General features: G+C 56.4%; 1 protein-coding gene across 1 annotated transcript; it reads right to left on the reverse strand.

The window, feature by feature from the left end:
* Positions 1–4,961: 4,961 nt before the first annotated feature.
* On the reverse strand, positions 4,962–9,929 carry HOXC10 (homeobox C10; the record flags this gene model as incomplete). Its single annotated transcript, XM_079937036.1, has 2 exons — positions 4,962–6,025; positions 9,179–9,929. 2 exons carry the CDS (start codon positions 9,927–9,929, stop codon positions 5,748–5,750), a joined length of 1,029 nt encoding a protein of 342 aa, XP_079793162.1. The 3' UTR covers positions 4,962–5,747.
* Between the last annotated feature and the right edge of the window lie 984 nt (positions 9,930–10,913).

The raw sequence follows: 10,913 nt of genomic DNA on the forward strand, positions 1-10,913 counted from the left end.
TTTTTCCAGCCTTTGGAAGGACAGCCTAGGGTTTGGGACGTCTCAGACGGACGGACAGACAGGCAGCCAGGCAAACCGCATCTCCGGAGGCAGACAGACTCACAACATGAGTGTGAGCCTGAAATCAAATACAGGTTCAACATTTCCCAGGCCTCTGTGCCAGGCCGGGTGAGCGCCGATCTCCCTACCTTCTCTCCCCTCCAGGGCGTTGGGCAGAGACCCGGAAGCCTCGGTCCCTCTGGCTTGGTCCAATCCCGCCTCGGGAAGCGCCTTCGTTACCTGCTCCTCGGCTCCCCACGGCCACAGATGCAGGGAAGCCGCCTCCGCCCGGGGAGGGAAGCCCCGGCCACCGCAGCCGCCGCTGCCCGCCCTTCTTCCCTCCCTCCCTCTTCCTCGCCCTCCCTCCCTCTCTCCCTCCCTCGTGCTCTGCCGCTCGCGGGGCCCTCCCGCGGGCAACCTGTTCTGGACCAAATCCAGGTAGCTCCGAAAGAGACAAAAAAAAAAAGGACCTCTTACGTGGAAAAGAAAGAAAGAAAGACCTTTAACTGCATTTATTTTTCACGCTCTGACCCTTGGTGGGCCTCAGTTCAGACGTCCTGGGCCCGGCCCTGCAGCTGCAGAGGTGTGCGGGGCCTGCCGCCTCGCCCACGCTGGCCGCCGCGTCCCGCGCGCTGTGCGCTGCACACTCTGGGCCGCCGCCCCCGCAGCCCAAACACCAAACAGACCTCAAGGTCCTTACTACAGACTCAACCTCCGGTTGCCCGCCTCGCCGCTGGCCTCTGCCCAGGAGCCCGCTCCGCTCCGTCTGCGGCCAAAGTTCACACACAATCCACCTTGTTCGTGCTCTCGCGCCCGGCCGGACACCCTTCCTAGCCAAGGCGCCCACTGGCCACCCTCGGGCCGCGGCCTTGCCCGGGGCTGCAAACCTCCTCCCCTGCACGGGACCCACACAAAGCCCAGTGTCCTGACGCTCCCACCTGCAGCCCCCTGTCCCTGGCCCCGCTGCCCTTCACCTGTTCCCGAGAAGGGCTGCATCTCCGAGCGAGCCGAGGCAGGCCGGTGGGCCCGGGCGGAGGGTGCTGGGGAGCCGAGGTCCCAGGGAGGCCACAGAGGCTCGGCCGGCTAAGCCGGAGCCCCCGCAGGCAGGCAAGAGATCTCAGAGACCAAGGCTCTCCTTGGCGAGCTCTTGCCTTTTCCTCCTTCTCCTGCAAGTCTTAAACACTCCGAGAGTTCAGCTCTATAAATCCTGCTCCTCTTTCCCATATCATAATTAAAAAAAAACAGTAGGGGAGGTTTTAACTTTTATTGCGATTTCTGGAGTTGGGCTGCGGAGCATATATTAAGTTTACGCTTATGCACTCTCGGCGGGGAGGGTCCTTTAAGAAATAAAAATCCATCTTAATATCCACAGACGAGAGATAATTTTTTCCCTCCTCTTCACGCTGTTTCTTTTGAAGACTCCCTTCCAGCGAAGAGAATAAATAACCACCATTGCCTTAGCCACGATCCACGGCCCCAGGGCCCCTTGGTGGACTCTGGCCACCAGACTGGCCCTCACCTTGGCCCTGTGACAATGTACCCCATTCCCCAGGATATGGGGGGCCACCCACCCCATAAGCCCACCAGCTCTGAAACAGATATGGGGGCAGAGAGACCCAAAGCACAGAAGTCGTTCATTGGTGAATTTCGGCCCATCAGGGATGCCGTCTCCAAGCCAGGCCCTCCTGAGCACCCAGCCCCTGCCTGGGACTCCCTTCACTCCAGCTGGCCCCGGGCTTCTGACAGCCTGAAAACTCAGAGACTGCTAGGGGCTCCCAAACTGGGGAAGCCCTTGCCTGCCTTGTACCAGGTGGCCTTCCTCTCTGAAAACCTCCCCATTTCCCCGGGAGCCATAGGGCGATTTGAGCACTTCCTTCCAAGGGAAGAGATTTTTTTCCCCTACCAAGGGCTGGGGGACAGACAGAAAGACAGACTGACAATTTCAGCTGGGGAGAAGGAAGGCCCTATTCCCATTTTCTCCTCTAGTCTCCATTGGGTCTCTTCGTACACGAGAGAGAGAAAGATACACGAGTGTGCACAAAAATATATACAGGGGATCTGAGAGAGCCTGGAGGAGACAGAGATACAGAAACAGAGACCCACACTCATCCAAGGTTACGTATAAGCCCTCAGCAGACAACTGTGTGAATACAGAACTCCACGTACATATTGTGTTCCGGGGACATGATTTTGTTGCCTTGTCTGAAAGTCTATAATGTTTTAATAATCATAATAATTCCAAAGTAAGAGAACCGAGAACCTGGCTTTCTCTTTCCCAGTCTCTCTGAGAACGGGGGTGTATCTCCCCATTCCCCCTGGTCCTCCCCAGTTTTCTCTGCAGGCAGCGAAACCTCGCTGGCGAGCCCTCTCTCTAGTAACCAGGACCAGAATTGAGCAACCAGAGGGGCCGAGGAGGGGAAGAAGCTTTGCAAAGTTGCACACTGCTTGGATTCTCCCTAACCCAGACCCTCCCCTCCTCCCCCTGGCATCAGCCGACAACCTCCCCAGCAATATGGTAATGGTGGGCGCTGGCAGCCTCCAGACGTTTCCACACAGCGCAAAGACGAGCAGCTGCCTGACAGCCACAGACACAACACACCAAGGCCTACGGGCAACAGACAGCTAGAAAGAGACCAGAGCCAGATTCCTGCCCTGATGCTTCCCAGTAGGGTAGGTGTGGGGGGTTCTACTTGGACTGGATGGCTTTCCTCCAGCCTACTAGCACCCTAAATGTGCCCTTCTCCTGGCGACGGAGATATAGAAGGGGAAGGCGAGGTGGCTGAGCTGCTGATCAGAGTTCCCCAACTCTTAGGACCCCAGGCACCCCATTTTTCTAAGGAGAAGCTCCAGCCCCAGCCGACTGGAGGCAGGTTTTTTTCCTTGGAGGTGGAAGGTAGGAGAAGCTAACTCTTCCAGAGACCCCTTTCTCTTTCTGTGGTCTTTTCTCTTTTAATCGTCCTGCCCCACCCTGCTACCCAACTGAGCTGGCCCGCCAGGCCACCTCTCACTCAAATTCCTGAATTTCCTTGGAATTGGTTAGACCTTCTTTGTCTGTCTCCATCAGCTGGGCCCAGGAAACAATAGCTGCAGGAAAAACTCCTCTCCCTCAATCACGGGGATGGGGACAGGCTGAGGAGTGGAAAGGATAAAGCGGGATCCTCCAGACTTGTGGTGTAGCCCCACTCACAGCTAGCCCGCCTCAGCCTGTACCCACTTTGCCTTATCTAGGAGGGGGGCTGGGGGCAGTCCCACTGGGGAGGGTAGGAGCGGGATAGGTGGGTTGGGGCCCTCGACGATAACCGACTGATGTAACTCAGGCAGTTTCTTGTTGCCGAGTTCAAAACTCAATCCCAACAACATGAAACTACCTAAGCCACAGATCAGCTGAGCGAACAGGGCGGGAGATTCAGCTCTGCATCTATCAGGAGAAGGGAAGGGGGTTGGGGAAGGAAGAAATTCAGCCCCATCCCCCTTTCCGCCCTCACGACCTCCCTAAGGACGAGAGAGTAGACTTTGGGTGGCTGGGTGGGTAGGGGATCTGACTGCCTCATCAGCTGCTAGTCTAAACAAATCGCTCAGAGAGACTCTGGTGAAATGGGACCTCCAGCTGCCAAACCCCCGCCCCGCCCCCAGCACCGCAGCGGAGCTACCCCCCTGCCTCTGGCCCTGGCCCTGGGGGAAGCTGGAGTGTCCTTCCACTCTCCAGCTGGGTCCCCTGTCTTGCCCTTCTGGCTCTCCTGTGCTCTCCTCCTAGATTCCCTCTGATCTTCTCCGTCTCTCAGCTGGACTCCGGCTTCCCTTCGTCTATGTGTGGCCGAACCACTCCAGAGCCTCTTCCGATCAGGCCACTTGCCTGGTAAAGCCCCACGGCCGGGCAGAGTGGGGGACCGAGAGCCTGGCTAAGGCTCACATCCAAACCAGCAGAAAGCAGGAAGACCTAAGCTTCAAGCTCCAACACTCTCTAGCCCATCCTCCCTCCGCTTCCCCCAGCAGACGGCCAGAATGAGAGACGTCTAGACCCATGTGTCGAACTCAAGGAGACCCTAAGTGACCGAGTAAAGAAAGAAGCCCAAAACCACCAATTTACCCCTTTGACCGCCGAACCCCACGGCAACGGGGCTGGGGACGGAGAGCTCACGGCCACTGCCCTCCACCGCGAGCCGCCACAAGGCAAGCCTGGGCTCTCAGCAAGCGCGGAAGCACGAAACACCTTCCACCCTGCTCTGCCCACTGCGCGCTGGGCACCTGGGGACGCCGCTCTTCCCCACTCCAGCGCCAAGAGAAGAACAAGAAACCGCTTCTCTTACCTTGTCGCTGCCTCGTCGTCGTCCTCCTCCTCTTGCCGCTGCCCGTGCTTCTGCTGCTGCTGTCGAAGGGGGGGGTGGCTGAGCTCCTTGCCCCCCTCCGGCGGTTAAGTTTATTCCTTTCCTCGGATAGGTGGGGGGCTCTTGGGGTTCCCCCGAGCAGCGGTGGGGTGCGCCTGGCCCAGCACCCCAGGCAATCAGATCCGTCTGCTCCTCAAGATTGCAGTTTGCTCTCTGCCTCCTTCCCTCCTCCAGTCACCTTTAAATGCATCTTTCACTGCAGCACCACATTATATTTGCAGATCATAAAATCCACCTCTCGCGCGCACCAAGACCGTCCTGACATTACTGTTTTATGACCTTGACTTATTGTGGTCACCTGGATAATATTTAAATCAACGTTATGGTCTCTCACTTACATTAAACCCGCCAAGAGACGTTCTAGAAAGGCTCTAGGAGATGAGTCAAACACAAAACACACGCATCCACACACTCAGCCTCTTTGGGGGGAGGGTGTCGCTAAAAAAAACACTAAAAACAGAAAACCACCCATTTGAGGATCATGATTCTGGAAATTTATTAGGATTTTTTTCTCCATTAAGGAAGCTACATGCAAAAGATACAACGTACAGAATATCTTTAAATAACACAACTCCCAGACAGGGACAGGGCGATATTTGGGGGAGGGGCACTCTGTCTTTGCTTCACTATGTTCTATTTTAAATTTAAAAAATTTTTTTTGCTCCTCTGGATGGAATTTCTGAGATGGCAGTGCATGGGGGATGTGGGGGTGCTGGGAGAATGGGAGAAAAGCAGAAGGCAGTACAAATACGAGACTTCAAGCAGATTCTCAGAACGATTGGGAGGTGAAGACACAGAGAGGGTTTGGTGCAGGCGCTGGACGCTACGACAAACACACAAACACTAGCCGAACTTTCCAAAAACGTCTATTATTCTAAGGAGGAAATGCAGCAAGGAAGGAGCGATTCTGACTGTGCTCTTCGAGATTACAGACCTTCTCTGGTTGATTTTTTTCCCTCTTTTTCCCCCTCTAATCGGGTGGATTCGACCTTAACTTTGCCTGGAGAACGGGATGCTATGTGTGAGTGCGTGGGTGAGTGAGGGGTTGACACACACACCAGCCACACTCCCACCCTCGTCTATGCGGGCACACCACACCCCACAACCCAGCACCCCATTTCTCATGCTTTAGGTGGACACATCTTCGCAGCAAGAACCATAGGTCCCTTGAAAGGAGTGTCTGAGGTCTTTGCCTTTTTTGCAGGCGTGTTGCATTTATACTCAGGGAGGAAAAAAAATATATACCACCAGGCACAAAAGGAGGAGGGGCGGGGAAAGGAGGGAACGGGGGGAAGAGGGTGAGTGGGAGGGGAGCCCCCTCGCTCAGGTGAAATTAAAATTGGAGGTCAGTTCCCGGATTCGATTCTCTCGGTTCATTTTCTTGAGTTTCATTCTGCGATTTTGAAACCAGATTTTGACTTGTCTGTCTGTAAGGTTAATGGTCTTGCTAATCTCCAGGCGGCGCTCTCGTGTCAAATACATATTGAACAGAAATTCTTTCTCCAATTCCAGCGTCTGGTGTTTAGTATAGGGACACCTCTTCTTCCTTCCGCTCTTTGCTGTCAGCCAATTTCCTGTGGTGTTTTCTGCCTTTATCTCCTCTGTTAAAAATAACATTATTTACATAAGTATCCCTCGAAGAGGCAACCCTCGCAGCACTGCAGCCTTGGCCAGCTTGCAGTGGGGGCAGCTGAGGGAGCACAGGGGAGCTGTTCTCGCCCCACAGGCCTGGCTGGTGGGGTCCTCCTGGCCTCAAGGCTCTTAGAATTTCTTTGGGGTCTAGACTTACAGGGGAGAAAGACAGAAAGTACTTGCCTCCAACGCGTCTATTAAATTTAATCACCCAATCCACCTTGACCTAGCATGTTCTGAGAACTCCTGCTCTCCCTCGGCTTGCTGGCCCTGGCGTGTACTCTAAGCCTCCCCAGACCCCGCCTCCTCTCTGTTCCTTTCCAGCTCTGTAAAAATCCAACCAGAAGGAAAAAGTGTTCTCCAGGCCTCAGACCCGGTGGCAGAGGCCACCTCGCTGCCCAGAGCAATTTCCAGAGAGCTTTGACCCCTTTCAACACAGTGGAGGGATGTCGCCCCAGACTCTGCAGCCAGAGGCCATTGCAGCCGTCTCTGCACCAGATCCCCAGCCCTGGCTCCCACCTGAAGCGTCACAGAGTGACTCTACCCCATTGGATCTCCCATTGCCAGCTTTTCCTATCCCGGCCATTTCCCCCAGGAGTAACTGAGGCAGGGAGCTTGTGCAGGCAGCGGAGGTCAGGGGCAACAGCTATGGGGCATGCTGAGGAGTCCTCAGTCAACTGCCCTGGCCAGAGACCTAAGGTCAAGGGAGAGAGATCCTGAGGAAATGCAGCCTCCTGGAAATCTCCTGCCTAGTCTATGTAGGGACGTATGCATGCATGTTCATATGTATTTCTGCAGAGATACACGCTCCTATACATATGTACACACACAGGGATATGTACCCATGTGTCTATTTATATCAGGAGATGCTATAAGTGTGGTGTGTATTTCCCTTTCCCTTATCTACAGCTTCTCCCCCCCGCCCCCCGCACAAATTCTTGCTGAAATGAACCAGCCTTGCTCCTCAAGCAGCAGAAGAGACCTTGGTCATCTTTTCTAGGGAAAAACCCAGAGTCCAGAGACCCGAGAGGGACACCCAGAAAAGGACTCTGCTGATGGCTCTGTGCTCTATCTCCCCTTCTATGCCAAATGAAACTGCCAGGTTCCTGGATCTTAGCTTGATGGGGAGTGGGGTGGGGGCCCTAGGGGAACCAGGAGGCATCAGAAAATGCAAACTTGAGGCTGCAGTTTTAAACACTTTAATGTCCTTAATTCTGTTCCCACCTCTGCACCTGCAGCCTTCTGCCAAATTGTTTAAAGGCTCTCCACATCTAACTCTGTGCCATTTATCTTTTATTGGGGTTGTTGGGGTCTGGGGGAAGGGGAGAAATTACAAGTGGGGAGTCCGGCCCAAAGCCCTCTTGCCTCTGGCCTGGTGGGGGCACCAAAATGAGGGGGGCAGGCAAAAAGGGAGCAGGCAGAGTCAGAGGGATTAGTTGGGGTGGGAGGGTTTAGATGGTATGGGGATGGCAGGGGAGAAAGGGGACCCTACCAGAATGGGGGCAGTTTGAGCTAGGAGGTAGGCTTGTTAAACTTGACTTTGCTTTTGGTGGGGCTAGAACACAGCTTTTCCTACCCTAAATCTGCACCCCAACCAAGCTCGGGGTATGGGGAGATGGTATAAAATTAAACTTTTGGGCTGCACACGTGCCACCAGTAAGGCTTCGTAGGTATGCGTGCCTCTCTCCCCCTCCCCCTCATGAACACACCCGTGCCCACCTTCTGGCTAGGGTCTCCATGGGCTGATTTGCCAAGGCCACCTTTGATTTGCAGAGGATACCCAAGAGGATGAGGGTCTGCCCTCACCCGCCAAAAGAGTGCGTGTGCATGTATGAGAGGGCATGCGTGAGTGTGTGTGAGTGTGACACAGGTCGCCTCCAGGCATACGTGTGGACCACATCCATATACAAACCGCCATAAGACCCAGGCCGCCCCCAGTCTGCTCAGTTTTCACTGTTTCATCTGCCTCTGCACCCAAAGAGCCCTTCCTACACACAGCCTCCAGTAGCCAGTGCTGTGGGGAGCAGGTTTATCCCCTGCCCGCCCCACCAGTTGGGCCTTTTCTGATGCTTTTTGCTCCAACTTTTCAGGGTAAGTCCCCTCAGCCTCCCTCCACTGCTCCCGTTTCCTCCACATTTTCTCCAGGTGTCAGAGAAGGGTCCTGAGGGCCCCCAGTACCTGCAGCAGAAATGAATCTTGAACCCCGAGCTTGAACTCTGGCTAGGCTTTCCCTCGCCACCAAAATTACAATAAAATCCAACCAAAGCCTCACTCCCTTTCAGGAGAAAACCGCTTACCATGCACACAGAAATTTCCCAACCACTCATTTGTAAGCTGCTTTTGGAAACCAACGGGAAAATTTTTTTTAACGTAACTATAAAAAAAAGGAAACAAAATTTCAAAGGGGAGACAAAAAACCTACAACATTCCAAATGCCCTGTTCCAACGCCATACGCAGCCTGGGCGTCTGGGGGAGGGAGGGACGTGGAGGGCAGCCCTTCACCTCCACCTCTTCCGGCCCCAGCACCGCTGCCAGAGGCCCCCGGCCGAGCCAAAAACCGCAGGAGCCCAAGCCACACGCAAAATCAGACCCACAAACAACAAATCGCGCCTCGCAGGAAACAATTTTCAACTGGGAAAACGCAGTAAAGCGAAATCCCCCTTCTCCCAAGTCTTTCCTAGTCCCTGGCCCAAGATCGCCATTTTAAGCTTTTTGCATGCTTCTGACCTGAGCGGGGGTGGGGGTGGGGGAAGTGGGGGAGTGGGGGGGGCATCAGCCTCCCAGGACACGAACGCAGAGCAAGCAAACCAAAGCTAGCACGCGCCCGGGATCGGTCCCCCGCCCTGGGCAACACAAGACGCTGCAGGCTGCCCGCCGTGCGCACCACCCCGGCCTCGGCGCCCACGGCCGCTGCCGCCGGCACCTCCACTTCGCCGCTTACCTTCCCTAGCCAAATGAGGCGCCACCAGCCTGGCGCTCAGCAGGCACGAGTCCCAAGCCGGGGTCGCATTCCCAAGACCGTCCAGAGCCTCCTCGGCCCAACCCTCTCCCTGCCCCCGCCCCGGCCATGAAGACCAAGTGCCCGAGCGTCCCACCCGGGCCACGGCCCAGGCGGCCTTACCTTTCGCTTCGTTATCCGAGGTGTCTGGGCTGGAGTCGGCGGTTTTGGCCCGATCCTTTTCGCTCTCCAAGGGGCTGCCTTTTGGGCCCGCCAGGTTCTGCTCGGTCTTGATCTCATTGGGGCTGGGGGTCTGGCTGTCGGACTTGGGGGTCTCAGGGAAACTCACTTTACCCCGGAGCTGGGGAGACTCCAGATGTTCGGCGCGCGGGTTGAGACTGGCCCGCTGCTCGAAAGGGTTTTCGAAGTCGTTGGCCCCGGCACAGTGGGGCGGCTTGTCCAGCGCGGAGTAGCTCGGGCTGGCGCGGTAGTAGCTGGGCACCGGCACCTCGTGCTCCCCGAGGCAGGACTCCTGCAGGGGGTGGGAGTAGAGAGCTGCCTCGGGGCCACTTTTCGCCCGCTTCTCTGCGCTGTACATGCAGCAGACATTCTCCTCCTTGACACTAGGTGGGTAGGAGCAGGAGGATAGCGGCCTGCCAACAGGTTGTTCCAGGCGGTAGGCGGCTTTGGGGTCGCCCCAGGAGTCCAGCTGCGAGAGGTAGGACGGGTAGGTGTTGAGGGCGAGGTTGGGGCTGCTGCCCTCGTCCCTCTTGGAGAGCGAGGGCGCGAGCCCGCAGCCCCTCATCACCCCGCAGTTGAAGTCACTCCCAGATTGCATATACATGCCTGCGCTCCGGCTATAGCGCTCTCCTCCGCCAGGCGCAACCAAGGGCTCCGCGTACGAGTTCGGAGTTACATTGCGAGGGCATGTCATTTTCAGAGAGAGGGGTTTTTAAGGAGCAATACTACTGCGGAGGAGCTGACATCTTTTTTTTTCCCCATCCGGGAGGGGGGGCGGTTGGAGGGGCGGGAGGGAAAAGAAGGGGAGGGGGGGAAATATCAGCTCCATAATTATCCGCGCATTCGGCCCTCACCATGTGACGGCTAGACCAATGGGATTTGAAAATGGCCTTGATGATTCAGACGGCCGTGACGTCAGCGGGGTCAAGTTGTCTGCAGGCAGAGCGCGCAGCGTGGAGTAACAGCGCCACCTAGCAGCCGCCTCGAGGTAGGGGCGCCGGAGCCCTTCCCCGCGAACAAAGGAAGGGCCCCCGCGGCGACTGGGGCAGGAGCGGGGTGGAGGGGGGTGAGGGGGTTCTAGGGAGGATGGGGTTTGTTTACCCGGGAAGCAGCCTGTAACTCTTGGGGAGAAGGGAGCGGAGAGGGGGGAAAATGCGGGACAGAGTGAGAGAGCGAGGCAACTCGGGGCTCAAAACAGTCACATTCAAACTAAAAGGTCAAGACACGATTCAGGTACTTCTTCCCCTCCTCACCTCCTCTTTTCCTCGCCTTGGCCCCCGCCCCCACTTCTTCCCCTGGGATGGGAGTGGGGTGAGGTTTGGGGGAGGGATCCTGCGGGCAGAGAAAGGGAGAGGAAAAAGTTAAGGAATCCCAAACGGAACTAAAGTTTCTCCTCTCCTGCGTCCTCTTTCGTCGGTCTCGGCCCTTGGGGCTGGGAGCTCAGCTCGGGACCTCCCGTCACGGAAGTTGGTTGAGTTGCAAGTTCCCCGTGGGGATTGACGGGGAATCTCCAGTGTCTGGGGCAGGCCAGGGAGGAGGTCAAGATGACTTCAGGGCTGCTTGGGAGAGAGGGATTCCGAGGGGACTGAGGGGTCGCGGGAGGAGGAGGCCGGCAACCAGAGGCACCGGCTCCCCGACCAGGGAGCGCGGCCTGGACCTGGCTGGGTGGGCGGCTCCT

This window comes from Stenella coeruleoalba, assembly GCF_951394435.1.
Source record: "Stenella coeruleoalba genome assembly, chromosome: 11".
Lineage (NCBI taxonomy): Eukaryota > Metazoa > Chordata > Mammalia > Artiodactyla > Delphinidae > Stenella > Stenella coeruleoalba.